This window comes from Osmerus mordax, chromosome 23 (genome assembly GCF_038355195.1).
Source record: "Osmerus mordax isolate fOsmMor3 chromosome 23, fOsmMor3.pri, whole genome shotgun sequence".
In the NCBI taxonomy this organism is placed as follows: domain Eukaryota; kingdom Metazoa; phylum Chordata; class Actinopteri; order Osmeriformes; family Osmeridae; genus Osmerus; species Osmerus mordax.
The window spans coordinates 1845755-1868279 of NC_090072.1; the positions used below are offsets into that span (position 1 = coordinate 1845755).

Consider the following 22525-nt stretch of genomic DNA (forward strand, 5'->3'; position numbering starts at 1 on the left):
TTTTGTTTCAAAAGGTTGAAAAAATCTATTTATCATTGATGAGTATTTGATGAGGACTCTACTATACACTCTAGTCTGAGGATGTGTTTACTTTTGCCATCTTTGCCTAAATGGTTATGAACGTCCTGACATTAGAAATAACTTCAACTCCCAGAATGCTATTCAGCTTCGTGACACCAAACTAAATAGAAACTTCTATGGAAACGTTTTGAAAGGATACTTTACATTTCAAATATGAAAATATTTTATATACATTTTTAGAAATTTAGCAATTATTCAAGAGCGTTTTAATCTCAAACATATTCTTAAAATCGTTATGCCACCGAAACGATCCGAGTAGCAACTTTTCCGGGGAATGTTGACAGTGGAACACTGAATTGTAAGGCGAAAGAAAACAACCAGCATCTTGAACATCGCTTTTTCGGATCTTTCCTTTAACTCTTACCAGCTAACAAAACATAAATGAGTTACAAAGGAGATTCTGACGATGACTCTCAAATCAAACGCAAGGTTGCTTATATCTACAGTCCGCAATACATTCAGACATGCGACTCCTTGTCTAAAGTCCCCAACCGGGTAAGTTGAATGGTTTACAATGGTAAGATGCTACGCGTATAAGCTAGCTATAAAGCTGTAGCTAGCTATGTTGTGTCTAGGGTTGTGTAGTCTGTCCGCGTATACAGTACTTGTGCAATGTCTTAAACCCTACACGTTTTGTGTTTTAATCCGCAGGCTAGCATGGTTCATTCCTTAATAGAAGCATACGGATTACTGAAACATATGAGGTAAGTTTGAAGCTAGCTTGAAGCTAGCGTTAAGGAAAACTACACTTCAATTCACATTCAATTCCAAAGAGACGGAACCTAGAGGAGTGTGTGTGTGTGTGTGTGTGTGTGTGTGTGTGTGTGTGTGTGTGTGTGTGTGTGTGTGTGTGTGTGTGTGTGTGTGTGTGTGCGTGCGTGCGTGCGTGCGTGCGTGTGTTGTCCACGCTCAGTGTTGTAAAGCCCCATGTCGCCACTATTGAGGAGATGGCCAAGTTTCACACAGACGCCTATCTGGAGCACCTCCATAAGATCAGCCAGGACGGAGACAACGACGACCCACAGTCCGGCGACTTCGGGCTGGGTAAGAGGCCGAGCAGGGCTGGGGGTGTCTGGATCTTTGGGATGGTGCTTTAACACTGGTACTACCGAAGGGAATACGATACTGCTAAGAGAAATCGAGTAAGGGGGTTGGGTGTGTAGTGTTGAGTTACTGTGTATTTATTTTGCGAGACTGAGAGACGGAAATCGTTTAGAAAAGACTCGTTTTTTTTGAAGAGAGAAAAAAAGAAATCGGGAGACTGAAAAAGAAAGCACCTTTGTCTTTCCAACACTAGGGGGCACTCTACACCACCCATCCTCTCAGTCTTGAGCCTGCCTGGCAGGTCTGACCCCACAGGGTGAACCCAGATAGTGATGAATGTCCCGTATCAGGCTCCATTGTTTTCTTCACAACCTGCTGACGGATTGATGCCCCAAACACTGGCCTGCAGCAGAGCCTGTCCTTGATCCAGCTGGATATCTCTTTAGTGCTGGGGGAGGGAGGGAAAGTAATGAGGGAGGGCTATTGAAGGATGTGTGAAGGAGAGAGAGATGGGAGAGTGCAGAGGGGGAGGAGGGGACAATGTGGAAGATGGAAGGATGAGAGAGGGGTGAGGGAGGGAGATACAAGAGGTGGAACCTGGCGGAGTGTTTATCTTCTGTTGCTGTTTTCGACAGCGTCTTCATGCTCATCCTCAGTTTCTCCTCCACCCTGCCTCATCCCTCCCTCTCTCCACCACCACCTCCTCCCTTCCTTTTTCATTGTCTCTCGTTCGCTTCTCTCCCTTCCTCCTTTTGTTGGGCCACACCATCCTTCCTCTCCTCGTCCGTCCCCCGCTCCCCCTCCCTTCCTCTCACCTTTCTCCTCTCCTCGCGCTCTCTCCACCTTGGCCTCTCCACCCTCCTCCCTCCAACTTCCTCCCCCTCCTCTCCCCCCTGCAGGTTATGACTGTCCTGTAGTGGAGGGCATCTATGACTATGCCGCGGCAGTAGGGGGCGCCACCCTCACGGCTGCCCAGTGTCTGCTGACAAGAGGTGTGAGGTCGCCGTCAACTGGGCCGGGGGCTGGCACCATGCCAAGAAGTAAGAACCCAGACCAGAACATGAGAACATGCTCGTAGAACCCAGACCAGAGCATGAGAACATGCTCGTAGAACTCAGACCAGAGCATGAGAACATACAGAGAACCCAGACCAGAGCATGAGAACATGCTCGTAGAACTCAGACCAGAGCATGAGAACATACAGAGAACCCAGACCGTACATTACATTTACTCTCCTCCCCCCCTCCCCTCCTCCCCTCCCCCCTCCCCTCCTCCCCTCCCCCCTCCCCTCCTCCCCTCCCCCGTCCTCCTCAGAGACGAGGCCTCAGGGTTCTGCTACGTGAACGATGCTGTTCTGGGGATCCTGAAGCTGAGGGAGAAATATGAGCGGGTGCTGTATGTGGACGTGGACCTTCACCATGGAGACGGTGAACACACACACACACCTGCACCATGGAGACGGCAAACACACACACACACCTGCACCATGGAGACGGTGAACACACACACACCTGCACCATGGAGACGGTGAACACACACACCTGCACCATGGAGACGGTGAACACACACACACACCTGCACCATGGAGACGGTGAACACACACACACACACCTGCACCATGGAGATGGCGAACACACACACACTCACTCACCTACACACCACACGCACAGTCGTACACACCACACACGCTGAAACCCACCCAGCTGGGTGACAGCTGCACGTGTGTGTTCTGTCTTCAGGAGTGGAAGATGCCTTCAGCTTCACGTCCAAGGTGATGACGGTGTCCCTTCACAAGTTCTCTCCTGGATTCTTCCCAGGTCAGAACCTCTCGCCTCTCCCTCCCCCCCTCCCTCTCTCCCCTCCCCCCCCCCCCCTCCCTCTCTCCCCTCCCCCCCTCCCTCTCTCCCCTCCCTCCCTCCCCCCGTCCCTCTCTCCCCTCCCCCCCTCCCTCTCTCCCCTCCCTCCCTCTCTCCCCTCCCTCCCCTCTCTCCCCTCCCTCCCTCTCTCCCTCCCTCCCTCTCTCCCCTCCCTCCCTCTCTCCCTCCCTCTCTCCCCTCCCTCCCTCTCTCCCCTCCCTCCCTCCCTCTCTCCCCTCCCCAACCTGACTGCTGGAAAACACACGGTCTGATGACGTCCTAGTACTGAGAAGTAGTTCACCCCATGGTGTGTGTGTGTGTGTGTGTGTGTGTGTGTGTGTGTGTGTGTGTGTGTGTGAAGGTACCGGGGACCTCTGTGACACGGGTCTGGGTAAAGGTCGCTGGTATGCTGTCAACGTTCCGCTGGAGGATGGCATCAAAGATGACAGATACTACAGCCTCTTTACCAGGTAACCTGGCAACCTGGCCTCTCCCCCCCCCCCCCTGCCTCCTGTCACTGGCCCTGTTAACGCCTGTCTCTGGTTTCCCGCTCTGCGCTGTGATTGGCTGCAGCGTGATGCAGGAAGTGCGCGCGCTTTTTAACCCGGAAGCGGTGGTGATGCAGCTGGGGGCCGACACCATGGCGGGAGACCCCATGTGCTCCTTCAACATGACCCCCCTCGGGGTGGGCCAGTGTCTGAGCTACACCCTGGGCTGGGACCTGCCCACCCTGCTGCTTGGAGGAGGTAGGGTGTGTGTGTGTGTGTGTGTGTGTGTGTCAGCGGGGGTGAGTGTGTGTTGTAGTGTGAGTATGAATGTGTGTGTGTGTCTCAACATCACTTGGACGGCTCTCCTCTTTCAAATTTTCCTTCTCTCTTCATCCCTCCTTCCCTCCCTCTCTCTCTCCCCTCCCTCCTTCCCTCCCCTCTCTCTCTCCCCTCTCTCCCCTTCCTCCCTCCATCTCTCCTCCCCTCCCTCTCCTTCCCTCCCTCCTTCCTTCCCTCCCTCCTTCCTTCCCTCCCTCCCTCCCTCCCTCCCTCCCAAAGCTGAGGCCATATTACCCTGTCATGACTGTCTAGAGAGAGAGAGAGACCAGAGTAGGAGTCAACATTATGTGACTGGTGCTTTGTTTGGAAACACACACACACTCACTCACACGCACACACAGAGTTCCAGACCCTTTAGCCCTGCACCAGATGATAGCTGCTAATTACAGCAGCACAATGAAGTCCTTTTACCCACTACAATCACTCCTCTTTACCTCTCTTTCTCTCCCTCCCTCTCTCTGCTTCTCTCCCTCCCTCTCTCTGCCTCTTCCATCTTTCTCTTTTACCTTCTACCTCCATCCCTGTCCTTGGCGGCCGTGTGCATTTGTTTTTTGAGTAATTTACACTCTCCTTCTCTCTTTCTCCTTCTCTCTTTCTCCTTCTCTCTTTCTCCTCTCTTTCTCCTTCTCTCTTTCTCCTTCTCTCTCTCTCATCATACATCTCTCTCTGTCTGTCTCTCTCATCATACATCTCTCTCTGTCTCTCTTTCTCTCCCTCTTTATCCTCTCTCTCCTTCTCTCTCTCACCATTCCTCTCCCCCTCTCCTGTCCTCCTCCCTCTAGGAGGGTATAACTTAGCTAACACAGCTCGTTGTTGGACCTACCTGACAGCCACAGTACTGGGCAAGACCCTGTCTTCAGAGATACCCGACCATGAGGTAACACACCCGCACACACACACACACCCGCACACACCCACACACACACACACTATAGGTACTCACACACACCTCTCCTTCTCCCATATTTACATTTATTCATTTAGCAGACACTTTTATCCAAAGCGACTTCCAAGAGAACTATATATTAACAAATCATATATACACACACACACACACACATATAGTACACACAGTATTACACAGACCACACTCATTCGTCACTCTTATCAACCGCACTCCTGTGTCTCACACACACACACTCACACCCCTCTACTCTCATAAGCACACACGCTCTCACACACACACTCTCACACACACACACACACACTGTGTTCGGTCTTCGCTGAGTCATTCATTCTAATCAAAGATGGCCACCGGGTCCTTCAATAAAGGGTTTTGTTTTCAGGTGATTCAGAAGAGGGGGAGAGGGGAGAGAGGGGAGGGGGAGAGAGGGGGGCATCTTGACAATATACCTCTGTAAGGTGACAGAGAGGGTCTTGTCTCTCTCCATTGCTCGCTCTTTCTATCGCTCTCTCTCTCCATCACTCTCTCTCCATCGCTCTCTCTCTCCATTGCTCTCTCTTTCTCCATATCTCTCTCTCCATCGCTCTCTCTCTCCATCGCTCTCTCTTTCTCCATATCTCTCTTTCCATCGCTCTCTCTCTCCATCGCTCTCTCTCTCCATCTCTCTCCTCTACTTCCCTTCTCTGCCTGTTTTCGCCTTAGCAAATCTGTGTATGATGTGTGTTGTGGTGGAGGGGGAGGAGCGTTGTCATAAAGGCTCTATGTTGACAGTAGAGATGGACGGAGGGAGAGGGGGAGAAAGGAGAGGCATGAGGAGGGGGAAGAAGGGAGGAGAGAGTGAGAGGCATGAAAGGGGGAGGAGAAGGAAGGAGAGAGTGAGAGGCATGAGGGAGAAGAAGGGAGGAGAGAGTGAGAGACATGAGGGAGAAGAAGGGAGGAGAGAGTGAGAGACATGAGGGAGAAGAAGGGAGGAGGGGGGTGCAACAGAAAAGGTCCCCTTTGTGCTAACTGCGACCTCTGACGACCTTTGACCTCTGCCAGACGACCTTGTCACATGATGATGATGAGGACAACGGTGATGGTGATGAAGATAAGACGCTGACTCACAGTCTCGCTGAACCCCCAGAACCCCCCCCCCCCCTCCCCCCCCCCCTCTGACCCTACACCCGTCACCTCCCTGTTTGTGTGTGAACACACACGTACGCGTTTTTGCAGCGTGTCGACTTCTGTGTGTGTGACCCAGGTCATAGAGGGCCGTTTATCCCAGATGACGAGGCAGAGTTGAGGGGAACAAAAGTGTGGGTGTGTTCCAGGGAGGACGCCCCACCCTCCTGCTTCTGCTGCCCAGCTGGGTGCTCCCTCCCTGGGCCTGGGGGGGGACGGCTGCCCCCTCCACCCTCCGGACCCTGAGAAGAAAACCAGTCTACTCCTAGGGTCAGAACCGGATCTGTATCTAGACGCCGCAGTTCAAGACAAACACAGTTCCGACCATAACAACGCCGGCCCTAACAATGGCGGTGTTGCCGTGCTAACGGTAACCGTGGGCAACACATATCTCGGCCTGAGCTCTTTCTCTGCGTGAGTCTCACCCCTCAGGTGAAGAAAGCACGCCTCTAAACCTGTTTGGGAGCGCGTGTGGTGGGAATCTGAGTTCAGACACGTTGATCCTGAAACGACCTCCATTGTGTTCCAGCGGCGTCTGCGCTCTCCAGTCTCCAGTTAGAACACACAATGAGAAGCGGTTATATATAACGTACCCTGGGGTCAAAGTTCAACAGGTTCAGCCTTAAACCTGAGAGAGGGGCTGATTATCTGAGTCAGGAGGTGCGTGTGAGTGTGTTTGGTGGAACGGGAGGGAGGGAGGGAGGGAAACTGAAAGAAGGAAGATTGAGAGGTGGAGAAGGAGGGAGATGGAGGTGGAGAAGGATCATTCTGGCCCAAACCTTCCAGTTTCCCTGGCCGGCTGGCTGTTTCCCTGGCTGGCTGGCTGGCTGGCTGGCTGTTTCCCTGGCTGGCTGGCTGTTTCCCTGGCTGGCTGTTTCCCTGGCTGGCTGGCTGGCTGGCTGGCTGGCTGGCTGTTTCCCTGGCTGGCTGGCCGGCTGGCTGTTTCCCTGGCTGGCTGTTTCCCTGGCTGGCTGGCTGGCTGTTTCCCTGGCTGGCTGGCTGGCTCTCTGTTTTTAAAGTGAATGTTTTCTTTGATTTCCGCTGACTGATTCCCAGCAGCACAGCCCAGTCGAAAAACAAACATGCTTCCCTCCCTCCCTTCCTCCGTGTTTCTCACCCCTACCCTCCCCCCCATCTCCCCCCCCCCCATCTCTCACCCTCTCCCTCCCTCCTCTAAATAATGTAGCATCGTAGCTTGTATGGTAGAAAAGCTGCGATGTGACCAGAGTTCTGGAGTCAGCTGAAAGTTGGTCAGTGTTCCATGGTTCCCCCCCCCCCCCTCTGTTGCCCTGGCGCCCAGATTGGCAGCTCGGAAGTGACTTCCTGTCCCGCCCATGTACTTCCTGTTTCCTGTCTGGCAGTTCCTCCATTGCCCCTCTGCGGGATTGTGTCTGTTCCACCGGCTACCGGAACACCGGCCTCAATCACCGGAAAACAAAGGGCTGGGGAAGTCGTGGTGTGTGTGTGTAGAGCTTTTACATAGTGTGTGTGTGTGTGTGTGGATGGGGCTGTAGAGAGATGATCAGGGTTAACTGGGACAGATTGAGAGACAATAAGAGACTGGTTCAGTTTGACCTTCTGGCTGACCCATAAGTGCTCTGTGGGTGGGAGGGAGGGAGGGAGGGAGGGAGGGAGGGGAGGGAGGAGGGAGGGAGGGAGGCAGGGAGGGAGGGAGGGAGGGAGGGGACCTGCTGGCTGTCTCGAGAGACCAAGAGAAAAAGAGAGATGGTTTTATTTTGGGCAGTTGAAATGTCTTTGTCGAGCCAACAACGTAAGCTGAAACTGTACCGACAGACAGAGAGACGAGAGAGAGTTCAGGTTGTAGACGGAGGGAGAATTAAATGGATTCTAAGGAAATTCTAAGGAGCCAGGGTTCTAAGGAGCCAGGGTTCTAAAGAGCCAGGGTTCTAAGGAGCCAGGGTTCTAAAGAGCCAGGGTTCTAAGAGCCAGGGTTCTAAGGAGTCCGGGGTGTGTACAGCGCGCTGTTCATGTCTGGGATAAATCTGAATACCAGATCAACAAACAGTGGTCTGGCCTTGCTGTCTCCACACACTGGCCTGGACAACCTTCTCCAAACATCCACACAGATGGAGAGATGGTGGGGGGGTGGATGGAGAGATGGGGAGAGGGAGAGATGGGGAGATGAATGGTGAGAGAGAGAATGATGAAGGGAGAGAGATGGCGGGGGGGGGGAGAAATATGCAGAGTGACAGAGAGAGACTGTCGGTTCCTTTACCCCATCCCTCTCTTCCTTCTCCTACATCACCTCCCACCCCCCTCCCTCCCTATCTTGTTGTGGTCCAAGCTAAACAGACAACCAGCAGGAGACTGGACTATGTCCGGGGTGGGGGGTTTGGAGGGGGGGGGGGGGGGGGGGGGCACGGGGTTCATGGGAACAGTCCCATCGAGGGGGGAGGGGGGGGGGGTCCTCATGCTGCCATCAGGAGGGAAAGAGATACCAGGGAGATGGGAAGAGAGAGGGAGAGAATGACGAGAGAGAAACTGTGTGTGGGTGTGTGTGTCCTCGTCCTCTTGCATGTCGAGTAGCATTGCGACCGAGGTGGGCCAGGCTAACTCAGTGGGGCTAATTGGAAACAGATCAACACACACACACACGCGGTCTTGAACACTATTAAAACCTCAGCATAGCCGTTCGAAGACAAAGACCCTGTGTCTTTCAAATGAGCAAGATGATCCTCTCATCACGCAGTTTGGTGCAGCTACGCAGCGTGCGTTTGTGTCTTTGTGTATGTGCGTGTGTCTGAGTGCGTGTCTTCCTGCTCAGACCTCGACTGCGTTGACAAATCATTTCCACTAAGTGTCTGACCTGCCTCACCTTCCTTAGCCTGCTGTCCTCCCTGCAGCCTGACAGCCAGGCTCGCTCTGCCTACTGCGCCCTGAGAGCCAGGCTCGCTCTGCCTTCTGCGCCCTGAGAGCCAGGCTCGCTCTGCCTTCTGCGCCCTGAGAGCCAGGCTCGCTCTGCCTACTGCGCCCTGAGAGCCAGGCTCGCTCTGCCTACTGCGCCCTGAGAGCCAGGCTCGCTCTGCCTTCTGCGCCCTGAGAGCCAGGCTCGCTCTGCCTACTGCGCCCTGAGAGCCAGGCTCGCTCTGCCTTCTGCGCCCTGAGAGCCAGGCTCGCTCTGGCCTTCTGCGCCCTGAGAGCCAGGCTCGCTCTGCCTTCTGCGCCCTGAGAGCCAGGCTCGCTCTGCCTTCTGCGCCCTGAGAGCCAGGCTCACTCTGCCTTCTGCGCCCTGAGAGCCAGGCTCGCTCTGCCTTCTGCGCCCTGAGAGCCAGGCTCGCTCTGCCTACTGCGCCCTGAGAGCCAGGCTCGCTCTGCCTACTGCGCCCTGAGAGCCAGGCTCGCTCTGCCTACTGCGCCCTGAGAGCCAGGCTCGCTCCGCCTACTGCGCCCTGAGAGCCATGCTCGCTCTGCCTACTGCGCCCTGAGAACCAGGCTCGCTCTGCCTCCTGCGCCCTGAGAGCCAGGCTCGCTCTGCCTCCTGCGCCCTGAGAGCCAGACCACTTACTGGTTGACACTGCTGTTCTGTGTGTGTGTGTGTGTGTGTGTGTGTGTGTGTGTGTGTGTGTGTGTGTGTGTGTGTGTGTGTGTATGTCCCAGTTCTTCACTGAATATGGACCAGACTACTCGCTGGAGGTCAGTCCGAGTTGTCGACCGGACCGCAACGAGACCAAGCACCTGCAACAGGTCATCTCCACCATCAAAGGTAACGGTCACACACACACACTGCCCACACACACACACGCCCAGGACACCCACACACAGAAATGCATTTAGATGTACATTTCTAGCAAATACACAAACTCACGCACCTACACAGCAAGTTCGAATACACACAATCTCTTCTTTACACACACACACACCCACACACACCCACACACACACACACACACATCCAGGTGACTGGAAAAGTTCCAGAGAAGTGAGAGTGTTTGATGTTGTGGGTTTATCAGAAAGTAAACAAATGCTCTTTCCTCTCTTTTTCTCTCTCTCTCTCTCTGGAGAGGAGGAGAAGGAGAAGGAGGAGGAGGAGGGGGTGACAAGTTCCAGCGCCAGATACTTCACTGTGACACACACAAACACACTCACAAACACCTACACACACACGCACACCAAGGAGATTGACCAACTTCACATTTATTCTTGTGGGCATTTGTTTATGTATTAACCCCTGTCTAACCTCTGGCTGTCTTGACTGGAACTGTGGTGTGTGTGTTGTGCAAGGAATCCCAGTCCTTTGGTCTTCTCACTGACAGCCCATCCTCCCTAAGGGGGGTCAGTATAGAGGTGACAGAGAAGAGGGGGAGGAGATCAGGGCAGACTAAGGGACAGGGGGGAGGAGAGAGGAGAGAGGGATATTAGGGAGGGATATTAGAGAGATGGAGGGAGAGGAGAAGATAGAAAGGGATATTAGAGAGATGGAGGGAAGAGAGGGGAGAGGAGAGGAGAAAGGGATATTAGAGAGATGGAGAGAGAGGAGAGGAGAGAGGGATATTAGAGAGATGGAAGGAGAGGAGAGAGAGGGATATTAGAGAGATGGAAGGAGAGGAGAGAGAGGGATATTAGAGAGGACCCCAGGAGACTGGGTGGGAGCTTGTTGGATTAGAGGAGCAGACATGGTAATGGATCCAGACCCAGCAGCTAAAGGAGCTAGGAGATGAAGCCAGAGAGAGACATGGAACTGGTCCCTGCTCTTCAGAACCCTGAGGCAGGAGCTGCTGAGCAAGTAGGGAGGAACGGGGTGGAGCAGGAGCCAGAGAGAGACATGGAACTGGTCCCCTGCCCTTTAGAAACCCTGGGGCAGGAGCTGCTGAGCAAGTAGGGAGGAACGGGGTGGAGGAGGAGCCAGAGAGAGACATGGAACTGGTCCCCTGCCCTTTAGAAACCCTGAGGCAGGAGCTGCTGAGCAAGTAGGGAGGAACTGGGTGGAGGAGGAGCCAGAGAGAGACATGGAACTGGTCCCCTGCCCTTCAGAAAGCACTACCAGTGGGTGATGTGATTGGGTTTGGTCAGAGAAGAAAAGGGGAGGGGGAGGGAGGGAGGGGTAGAGTGAAAGGAAAGAACATGAGCAGTCATCTCTTCTTTTCGTTTAGTGATCCCTCCTTCCCACCCCTCCTTTCCTCTCTCCATGTAGATGGAGGTGGCGGTCTCCCTTACGTTCTCTCTCTTCTCTTCTTTTTCTCCTGGGGGGGGGACTCAGCGGGTCGAGGGTCTCACTCTGTCACGTCTGCTTTGCTCTTAAACCCTCCAACTCTCTCCCTCTTTCTCCCTCCATCTCTCTCTCCGGTCTCTCTCCTCACTCCCTCGATTTCTCGCTCACTCCCTCTCTCTCTCCCTCACTCTCTCCCTCCCTCCGCTCTCTCCTCCCTCCCTCCTCTCTCCTCACTCTCTCCCTCTCTCTCTCCCCTCCCCTCTCTCCTCACTCTCCCTCTCTCTCCTCCCTCCCTCTCTCCTCACTCTCTCCCTCTCTCTCCTCCCTCCCTCCCTCTCTCCTCACTTTCTCCCTCCCTCTCTCCTCACTCTCTCCCTCCCTCTCTCGTCTGTCTCCTGCTGAGGGGTAAAAGAAGAATAACTGTCCTCAAAGTCTGTCTTTCTGGCCTTTATTTCTCTGTCCCCCCTCACTTGCTCCAACACACTGTTTTTCTGTCTCTCTCTCATCCACAGACACACACTCTCTCTCACTGAACACCAACATAAAGCAACACATGCTCTCATTCAAACCCCAATATACAGCAAAACACACATGTTCCAGCTAAAGGATGTGGTTTTGCCGAGGTGAATTGTTGACTATATGTTCCAAACTTCCTGGGAAAGTGTGTTTGTGTGTGTCTTATTGAGGCAGCTTTCCTCAGGGACAGCAATGTTTACAACCATTCCCGTGGTTACAAACACGGGTGAAGCCGTTCCACCCAATCCATCTATCTGACTCCAGACCAAAACCACGACTAAGGCCATCACCGCCAGATATGTGTCACTCTACCGATCATAACCTTGAATACAACCGTTTAAGTTTTACGTCCGTTAATGTTGCTGTGATCACGGCCATTGATTTGATTGAAACTCAGCGGTTGGAAATTGTTTTTCACTTTGTTGTCGCCATGAGGGTGTTTAATAAACATTAAATTGCGTCTTAAATCACGCAGTATGGCCTTCATGGCAATTTGGAAGAACTTCAGCCGTCTTTATTAATGATGTGGAGATTTCATTAGTCCTTCCATTGCAGCCCGTGTCAGCGGTAGCAACAACTGTCCTCCGTGCTTGTTTAACGGTGTATTATGTGCGGTGGTGTGTTTAACGAGACGGGGATAGCGTTATTTCCCAGGACACGGGGGTAAACCGGGGAGCGTAGGCAGTCGATGGGGTTGGCACCGGCTGCGTGGTAGGGGAGAGGGAGGAAACGGGTGATAACGGTCACGGTGTCTGTTACCCCGTGAACGCGGATGACAGCTTGCTCATTAATTATCTCTCAGCTTGACAAAAGCTACGTCCGCCGAGGGTACTGGTCGATACAACCAGCGATTCACTCTGGAACGTCACAACATTTCGGCACGAGAGAAGCTGCAATTGATTAACGCGGGCGCAGGTAGATAAATACCGGGGCCCCCGCGGTTGTTCGCCACATTACCGGAATTTCCAAGCACATCTGGAGGACGTTTACGAGACCCGGCGGGCAACGTTTAAAAAGAGAAAAGAGAGAGAGCGCGAGAGAGAGAAGAAAAAAAAAAAGAGAAGACGTTTTAAAACACACATGGTTGCTTTTTGCTGCCTTTTTGATTTACATATAGTGCTCGAAGAAAAATTCTAGGCCTGCATGCTGTAATTCTGTCTGGCTTAAGACTGTATCTGGCGCATGCAGCCTTAACCGCTTAACCGTTATAATGACCGGTTTTTCAGCAAACAAACACGACACTGCTGTCAAACTAACAAACAGGACACCATGACTCAATAAAAAGCGTATTTACCAAACAAAAATAACCTGGAGTTTATTATTCTCACTTCAACAACAGCGGTTTGCTTGGTTTTTTGGTTTAGGCCTACTCGGAGACCATTTTAACACAACAATATGCGCAATCAATGCTGTATTGTGCTCTTAAAATGAGGGCACTCGAACAGGTTGACCCTGTAAGAGGAACAGGAACTGAAGTGATCGTTTATCATTTGGATAAAATATATGCTCCAATCCAGAAAATGCAAACTATGGTGGAGGGATGTGTTTGTGTGTACACACCATCACCTAATTTGCATATTCGTGTTTGCTGTAGATGCAAGATCTTGATACCCAACCTCGCGTGCTTGCGTGCATGCATGCGTGTGTTTTCATATACAGAGTTTCCTTTCCTTGTTTTCCTGAACAATAACAGCCGTTAAAATAACCCTGACTAGGAAAGACCTCTGGTTTATTGCAGCACTGGTTGAACCTACCCCAGTCTATTGCCCTCTGGTCCCTAACTACCCCAGTCTATTGCCCTCTGGTACCTAACTACCCCAGTCGTGTTGACCTTACTAACCCCTGTTAGTTCCCCGGTCTCTCATCAAAGCACATAGTGTGTGTGTGAGGTAGTTTGCTTTCAGCCATTATGTGTTTGACTGATTTGTGTTTTTGTTATGATTAATTGCTGGCTTCTGTACCCCCCCCCCCCCCTCTTTTTCTCCTCTCTCCCCCTACTTCCCCCCTCTCTACCTCCTTATACCCCCCCCCCTTCTCTCTCTCCCTCTGTGCCTTCTCCAACACCCCCTTCCACACACACTTTTGTCTCTCCCTCCACCCTCCCCCTGCTGTGGTTATGTACAGGGAATCTGAAGAATGTGGTCTAGGATTTCCATACAGCCTGGGACTCACCCTTCATCTCCAAACCAGGTCCACCCACTCTCCTCTCCTCCTCTCCTCCCCTTCTCCTCTCTATTCTTCTCCTCTTCTCAGTTTCCATCCAGTGTAATTTGCTCCAGTACGGTCTCCTTAATGAGGACAGTATGTGGACGCAATGCCCGCCCTCTCTCCCTCGGCCTCCTCTTTCTCCTTACCTCCTCGAGGGTGGAGAAGAGGAGGAGACAGAGATGGGATTAGAGAACGGAGAGAAGAGAGAGAAAATGGAGAGGAAGAGGAAAAAAAGATGGAGTGGAAAAGAGCTTTGTGGGAAGACATGATCGTTTTTTTCCGGAGAAATGTCCTTTTGACCTGCTGTTTCATTTTGGTTTCTGTTTCTTTTCTCGTTTTGACTGTTTTTCTTAGTCTTTTGTCTGTTTTTATTCGGGGTGGGGGTTGCCATGACGTCAAACTGTGTACTGAAACATAAGTGTGTGAGATACATCTATAACAGGTGGAGTGAGTGAGCGAGTGAATGAATGAATGAGTGAGTGAACCTCCATGACAACCAGTCAGTCCCTTCCTGATGAGTTAGTGTTAGGACCCTATTTAACAATGAAACATGATTCCTATTCCATAGACCTGGCTTTAACGCCACTGTTTCACATTGAGATGCAGACATTTTTGTGTTTCCCAGGTCCTCAAAAGCCTTCTTTGTTCATCTCCTTATGCAGTCATAAAGGTAGGGAATGAGGTAAGGGGACTATTGAAGACTATTGGAATGGGGCCCTTATTCTATGCCAACTTCCTATCAGACTGCATGTTTTATATCCAGCAGGAACTTACAGTATGTGATGAACAGTGTAACTAATTTGTGTTATTGTGCTTTTGGTTTCACAAAAGTATGTTTTTTTGTATGGTTCACGTTTGCCTGTATGCTAGTGTAAATATCACCTTTGTTTGAATACAATATCACAGACGGCCGAAGAGTGTTGCGTCTATTTTTTTAAATATATATTTATGTTTTGTTTTAGACTATCCCAGGAAACGGCAGCAGTTACCGTTTTCCACAGAATCCTGGGAAGTCCTTTTTAGACAATCAAGTTACCATGTGGGAAACAGAAGTGTTGTCGTAACGTTTTGTGTGATCTTTATGGAATCCGCGGTCGGCCTTGCGGTTTCTGCCGAAGAAATCCGAAACAAGCGAAACTCATTAGCCGGTTTACGAGTTCGGAAACAGAACCCCGATTGAAATCCTATCGCGTTTATGATTGCCAGAGTACATGATGGGTTTGTCTTTATATGCGAGACAGAATATGAAACGCGACACCAACATTGTCTTTCTTTTTCATCATGTTTTGCATTGGGGTTTAGATGCATTGCGTATGTAATTTCTCACGAATGCATTGAAGTCGCACCAAAAGGGTGTCTGTAGATTTTAGCTAAATAAAATCTTATATTGGCTTTTAAAAAAAGAAGTTAAAAATCGCATTTATTTGTGACGCCCTCCTCTCACACACTAATTTGAAAGAGACGGCAGCTTAACATTTTCATTACCGAAATCAAACCCAATCGACTTTTCTTACGTTCTCTATTAATATTTGCACGCACACCTGCTCTGGGCCTTTCACGGTGACCTCTTAACGACATGCAAATAATAGCTTTTGCCTTACACAGGAGCAGGGAACATCCCATTTGAATGTGTGATGTCATGTGACCTTTGATTGGAAGTTTGATAACAACGGAATCTCTAAACTGTTAGGGTTACGACTTTAGTGAGTTTAAATTAGGCCAAATTCGAGAAGCTAAGTAATACTTTGGACACTATTGTTATTGTGCAGAACTTGAGTTGCATAATTTAACCATTTCATCATCTGATGTGTTTGGCGGAAATGTGAAGGCTAAACCGTTTTCTGTAATTTGCATAGTTTCCCTCCGGGAGAGAAGAGACCAGGGGAGGCCTCCCGTTGGCCCTGACACCATACGTCACCGTCGGTCTCATCTACATGAGAAGTGTCGTGGTCAATGACCGGGGGGTTTAACGACACAATACGGCAGATGCGACCTTTTATCCGGTTAACTGAAAAGAAATGAGGCGCCGGTGGCACTTGCAGTGCGGCGAAGGCGCCAAAGCCACCCGATATCTGTCTTTCTTTGACAAGATTGAGATGAATCGTTTCAAATGATGATCGTTCTCCCGTTTATTGGTGGGAAAGAACGGTATTGTGGGTGGATTGTCCAAGACGCCTGACAGGCCTGTATAGCCCCAGCATAATAATCATTCACGCTGAAACCATGTGACCAATTTCAACTACAAGCCTACTTCTAGGAGTTTCGCCCGTGCTTTTGCCCATAACTACAGTTTTTTAAGGATGTGAAGACAACTCAATAAATTATCATTCACAAGGTGCACCATCCGCACCAAAATTTGGTGCTTAAAAAAATCACCATCTATTGTCTCAAGCGGCGTTGATTGCTGGGGGCACCGGATGGTGCACTTGTGAAGGATAATTTATTGAGTTGTCTGGTAACAGCTACAATTTGATGAGTGATTGTGGAGCTCGCGCTACTAAAACGGTGAACATCTGCCCCACGAGAGCGCTTTCACGATTGGCATTTGAAAAACTGCGGATGGTGGACTTCTTCAGTACAGGAACTGACTGAAAAAATCAAAGGACTCGTCGCATTCGTTTCTTTTATTATTTATTTTTCTCTCCTCTCGAAATCCAGTTCATGTTTTGGCAGAGGGGCACTAGAAGCGGACTGTATAGGAGAGGGAGAGCACGAGAGAGAGGGAGGAGGGAGAGAGGGAGGGAGAGAGCGTGGAGTGTGGGACCGTTTATGCTAAAGCTTTTGATTCAGTAACAGAGCCATTGAGATAACTAACGGAGCCTGCCAGTCTATTATTTAAGACGGCGAGAGGAGCTGTGCTACAACCATACTCTCACTCTCATTGGACGTTTATTTTTCAGACCTCATTTTCAGTACAAGGAGAGAGGAGAGCGAGAGAGAAGAGGGAGAAAGGTCGTCAGTATATTTAGACTACAAACAATTAGTCAGAAGTTATCTTCAAACCAAGCGCACCACAACGGAGGCTTTAGAGGCAACTGGTGAAGTTCTGTCTGTTAAGGTGACTGATTTTGGAATCGACGATATTTCTTTCTCAACCGCCGCTTGGAAAGTGGCTTACTGAAAGGTTTGTCTGATTTACATTTTCATTATTTTGAATAATTTAATTTAACTTTAAAAAACAACCGAATGGCAACATTGTTCACATAGACAACGTTGCCGAGCAATATATTCGGTTTGGTGTTGTTGAGAAACATGAATCAAATTTATGTTTGTGTTCTTTTAATTTAAGCGAGCCTATAGCCATGTCCACACAAATCTCCAGTCCACGTTATGTTTGTGTTTACTTTAGGTCTTGTAGAAACAGTAACAACGAATTCGTATAAAGTGTTCGACTGACCCCAGCTAGGGTGACGAAGTAACTCGTCTATAAACTGGCTGAAGTTGTTGAGGGCAGCTTGTTCAATTTCTTATTTTTCCTGCAATGGGAGGGGGGTCGGTATAGATACAGCTGAGACAATTAACCAAGTGTCTACCACATAGCGACCATAGGGTGTGTGTGTATGTATGTCTGACAGCTTGACGTTTCAATTTGCTCGTCACGTATGTTAATTGTGTAATTGAACCTGCCGCGGTAGAAGATATGCGCTCCTCTTCTTTTCACCTCTCTCTCTCTCTCTCCTCTCTCTCTCTCTCTCTCTCTCTTCGCTCTCTCTCTCTCGTCTCTCTCTCTCTCTCTCTCTCTCTCTCGCTCGTCTCTCTCTCTCTCTCTCTCTCCTCTCTCTCTCTCTCTCTCTCTCTCTCTCTCTCTCTCTCCCTCTCTCTCTCTCTCTCTCTCTCTCATCTCTCCTCTCTCTCTCTCTCGTCTCCTCTCTCTCTCTCTCTCTCTCTCTCTCTCTCTCTCTCTCTCTTACTAGAATTACAGACATGTTTAAACTGGGAACAGGTCCAACATGATTGGCAGAACCCTTTTTTTTTTTGTGCAGCAATTGTTGTCTGGGACAGCCTTATAATTTAATGAAGTGAGGGGGGCACATAAAAGCCAACAAATGAGTTATTTCTTTTGTGTTTGAAACAAGGCCACTCATGAAATACAGATGCTCAGAGTGTTTGAACTGACCTCAAACATAAACTTAAAGAGTGCCGCCTTCTTAGGAACTGACAAGGATGTGTTTATTAAGAGTTGGAATCGGGCCCATCCTGGTGTTCAGAAAGGACAAGAATGCTCTGAGAAAGTGGTGAAAACGTTCTCACAAGTGACAAAGATGCGTTTTTAAAAGTGTTTGAATCAGGCACATACTGGTTTTAGGTTGGGACAAGAGTGCTTTGAGAAGGTGTTTGAACCGGGCCCCGGATCTTCCTGACAGACACCAAGTAGTTTAATCAGGGAGCCGTGCATGTGCAGCCAGTCTGCAACTGGCAGCCATCAGCTAATGAATAATGAAAACAAAGACCCCAGAAACACACACGCACACCGTTCTGACATTGACAGCTGTTTGGTATTCAGTTGTGTGTGTGTGTGTGTGTGTCAGCCAGCTGCATGACTGCCAGTTGTAATCACCAACCCCTCCCTCTGAAGCATGTGTGTGTGTGTTGGGGGTGGCGGAGGGGATAAGTCCATATTATGTACACCCTTGTGTGTGTTGTCTCTCTCTCACACACACACACACACACACTCGTCCCTTCTCTCCCTCTCTTTGAGCCTCCCCGCTCTCTCTCCGCTCCTAGTCTGATCCAGCCACATGTGTGTGTGTGTGTGTGTGTGTCACCATGTGACTCTGCTCTCAAGGCCCTCAAAGGGCCTGTTGTTGTTGTGTTAGCTTTGTTAGACAGCCCACACACATTCACACACACACATATATAGCCCCCAACCATACATATAGCCCCAACCACACACACACACACATATAGCCCCCCCACATACACTGATGTAAATTAATCTTAAACCATATTTAAACACTGTGTGGTACACAGCTCTGATTTGCTGTCAGTCAGTAGTCATAGCGATGGGATCAGTATGTGTCTATAGGCTAATGCGGAGTCAGGTGGCTGAGCGGTGAGGGAATCGGGCCAGTAATCCGAAGGTTGCCAGTTCGATTCCCGGTCATGCCAACTGACGTTGTGTCCTTGGGCAAGGCACTTCACCCCTACTTGCCTCAGGGGAATGTCCCTGTACTTACTGTAAGTCGCTCTGGATAAGAGCGTCTGCTAAATGACTAAATGTAAATGTAATGTTCAGGTTAGGAGTCCTCTTGAGATTATATTATGGGATTCAGGTTTCAGTGATGTTCGTCACAGCTTAATCTGGACTGTCATCTGATCATGATGTCATTGTGTCTGTTATCAGTGGCCTGTTCATACACACGCATTTTTATCTCTTCCTGCAACCTTGGTTCCGCGGTCCCCGTTTGATGACATCACAATAACAACAGTCTCCCCTCTTCCTCTTCCTGCAGGCGTCCCTGTGTGATGACCTCACTGCTGTTCCCTAGCCCAGCAATGAAGGACCGTGACCCTCCCTCCTCCTCCCCCCTCTCCTCCCTCCTCCTCTACCCCCCTTCCTGGAAAGACCCCCACCCCCTTCTCTCCCTCTCCGGCCTCACCCCTCCTCACCTCGGCCTCCTCTCCCTCCCCCCAGCCTCTCTCCAAGGCCCAGCCCATCTGCCTCCAGAACGGCCCTCACCTCCTGGCCTCCATGCAGCTCCAGAAGCTTAACTCCCACTACCAGAGTCTGGCCGGGACCCAGGGGGGCCTCCGGCGTTCCTCAGAGGGGATTCGGGGCCTCGTCCCTGGGCACGGTGGGCACACCGGTCGTCCCTGGGGGGCCCGGGGTCCTGGGGAACCAGGGGGGTGGGACTGGAGGGATCATCGACTTTGAGCGGTGGATGAGGAGGTGCTGATGTCGCTGGTGGTGGAGCTGGGTCTGGACCGGGCCAAGGAGCTCCCGGAGCTCTGGCTGGGCCAGAACGAGTTCGACTTCATCGCAGACGTGCCAGCCGGATGTTGACCTCCCTGGACGGATGGAGGGATGGGGAGAGAGAGAGAGAGAGAGAGAGAGAGAAGGAGGTGAAATCTATCACGGCCTTTTTTTTCCCCTCGCCTGTTTGTGGATGGATGGAAACACTGACTACCCTGCTTGGGTAGAGGACTTTTTATTTTTATTTTTTCTATCATCCAGTCGTTCACACTGGAGGGATGGAGGAACTCTCTGGGCTGCTAAAACCAAACAGATGGGAAGACTTTGGACAGTCGTCTTCTCTCTCTCTCTCTCTCTCTCTCTCTCTCTCTCTCTCTCTCTCTCTCTCTCTCTCTCTCTCTTTCTCTCTCTTTCTCTTTCTTTCTCTCTCTCTCTCTCTCTTTCTCTCTTTCTCTTTCTTTCCTTTCTTTCTTTCTTTCTCTCTCTCTCTCTCTCTCTCTCTCTCTCTCTCTCTCTCTCTCCTCTCTCTCCCTCTCTCTCTCTCTTCTCTCTTCTCTTTCTCTTTCTCTTTTTCTTCTTTCTCTCTCTCTCTCTCTCTCTCTCTCTCTCTCTCTCTCTCTCTCTCTCTCTCTCTCTCTCTCTCTCTCTCTCTCTCTCTCTCTCTCTCTCTCTCTCTCTCTCTCTCTCTCTCCTCTCTCTCTCTCTCTCTCTTATCACTTGTTCATTTCCCCCGTCTATGACGAACGAAGGATGCACATGCACATAGAGAGCATTTAAAGGGGAGGGAGGGAGAAAGAGGAGGGAGAGGAGAGCCTTATTGAAAACGATACTGACACAGAGGACACCTGTGTACACTCGTTTTTACCCCCTCCTCCTCCTTCTCCTTCTCTCACCCTCTCATTATTTCGCTGTCTCCTCTCCTTCCTTGAGGAGCGAAGGAGACAAACACTAGCTCCTGAAGGACCCTCCCTCACCATCACCAACAATCACACTATTGTGAAGTAGCCCAGGTTATCTTCAATGACCCTACCATCTACCAGATTTGGATCGTACCATTTACTCAGTACCCCCTGCCCCCACCTATGGACCATAGCATTTATTACCAGACCCCCCCCCCCTCTCTCTCTCTCTCTCTCTCTCTCAAGTTCCTCTCTCTCTCTCTCTCTCTCTCAGTCATTGTAAACGGACTCTTCTCCTCCCTTTGTCTGCCCCTTTGCACCATGGGATAGGCGTGGGGGTTGTTTTTTAAGGGTGTGGGCTGATGGGAGATCAAGTGTGAGAGCACCTATGGGGCTTTCCCCTGTGATGGTGGTGGTGGGAGGGGGTGGGTGGTGGCACGGTGCGCGTGCGTGTGTGGGGGAGTGAGGGAGGGGAAGGTGGGGTCACAGAGCTATAGATATAGCCAGGTGAAGACTAAAGACTTTTTAGCTGTGTCCAGGGCCTGTCTGTCAGACCTGCTACACACACACACACACACACACACACACACACACACACACACACATGAGGCAGAAAGAGGGATGGTATTACAATATGGTAATGGCAGTAGCAGCCGTGAAACAGGCACTTGTTCTGTTACCCGCAGGCTCTGAAGGATGTCAGGTGTGTGTGTGTGTGTTTAAGAAAGAGAGAGAGAGGGTGGTAGGAATCGATAGATACATGGTGTGTGTGTATGCATATGTGTGTGTGTGTGTGAAAGGTGGGTGGGGTTGAAAGAAGTGTGTGTGTTTGTGTGTGTGTATATACAGTATGCATGTGGAGGGGGGCGGTTGAAAGGAGCGTGTGTGTGTGTGTGTGCGCAACCTGACCCAATGATGCAGTCTGTATCTAAATACATTAATGAGGTTCACTGTAGTTTTTTCCCTTGGCTGCTAGTGGTCATTTTCTAGATGAGAACACTGGAGGACACTGTCTCTCTACCTCTCCTCTCTTCTCTGTCTCTCTACCTCTCTCTCTCTCACTCTCTCTACCTCTCCTCTCTCTCACTCTCTCTCTGTTGTACTGGGCAAAGCTCTTTCTCTCCCTCTCTCTTTACCTCTCTTTCTCCTACTCAGTTTTACTGGGTAGGCTCTCTCTGTATCTTTCAGTTTTACTGGGTAGGCTCTCTCTGTCTCTTTCAGTTGTACTGGGCAAGGCTCTCTCTGTCTCTTTCAGTTGTACTGGGCAAGGGCTCTCTCTGTCTGTCTCTCAAGAAGAAGGAGTTCTGTGACTTGCCCCTGGGCCCCAGGGTCCCACAGAGCGAGTCAGGGTCTGTGTGTCGTGCATCACATGACTGAACCCTGATGGCTGCACCTCGTGTTCGAGCTGGTCCAGGGGTTAGGGAGTCTACACACACACACACATGTATATATACACACACACACTCATGCGAAAGGGTGAGGACCTGGTCTTAAGGTGTGTGTGTGTGGGGGGGGGGGGGGTCTGTAAGGATGTGTGTGTGTGTGTGTGTGTGTGAGTGTGTGTGTGTGAATGGGGTCGGAGAGTGTGTGAGAGAGAGAGAGCGAGAGAGCGAGAGAGCGATGGGTATTATGGAAAAACCCATTGACCTCCCAGAGTTCAATTACAACAACTGATAGTTGTTTTATTTTAGTTTAAACTGATGGACACATCATGAGAATGGTGTTTTTCTTTTGTCTTCAAGCGATGAAAGCTTGTCATTTATTTTGTAGATAAAATAAAAAATAAAAACAGTTTTGGACAAAATAGATGTATTTGTTAGATCAGCCTACCAAATGAATCACTTGTTGGGTTTAAGTAGATTCTGCAACTGATTGCTACTTATCACAATGTAATTTTACTTTGTGGCCTTTTTTTGGGGAGGGGGGGGGGGTGGACCTATGT

The 22525-nt window shown here is 50.4% G+C and overlaps 2 protein-coding genes across 2 annotated transcripts; both read left to right on the forward strand.

The window, feature by feature from the left end:
- The first annotated feature begins 378 nt into the window (after positions 1–378).
- hdac8 (histone deacetylase 8) lies at positions 379–14685 on the forward strand. The gene is given in 12 exon segments (XM_067261225.1): positions 379–576; positions 733–785; positions 995–1125; positions 2025–2105; positions 2108–2165; positions 2440–2552; positions 2865–2942; positions 3343–3451; positions 3555–3727; positions 4591–4685; positions 9495–9600; positions 13687–14685. Coding segments are annotated over 12 exon segments (1134 nt in total). The 5' UTR covers positions 379–462; the 3' UTR covers positions 13710–14685.
- Positions 14686–16683: 1998 nt separating this feature from the next.
- On the forward strand, positions 16684–19807 carry cited1 (Cbp/p300-interacting transactivator, with Glu/Asp-rich carboxy-terminal domain, 1). The gene is given in 5 exon segments (XM_067261226.1): positions 16684–16894; positions 19224–19329; positions 19331–19518; positions 19520–19644; positions 19647–19807. Coding segments are annotated over 4 exon segments (534 nt in total). The 5' UTR covers positions 16684–16894; positions 19224–19236; the 3' UTR covers positions 19775–19807.
- Positions 19808–22525: the final 2718 nt, after the last annotated feature.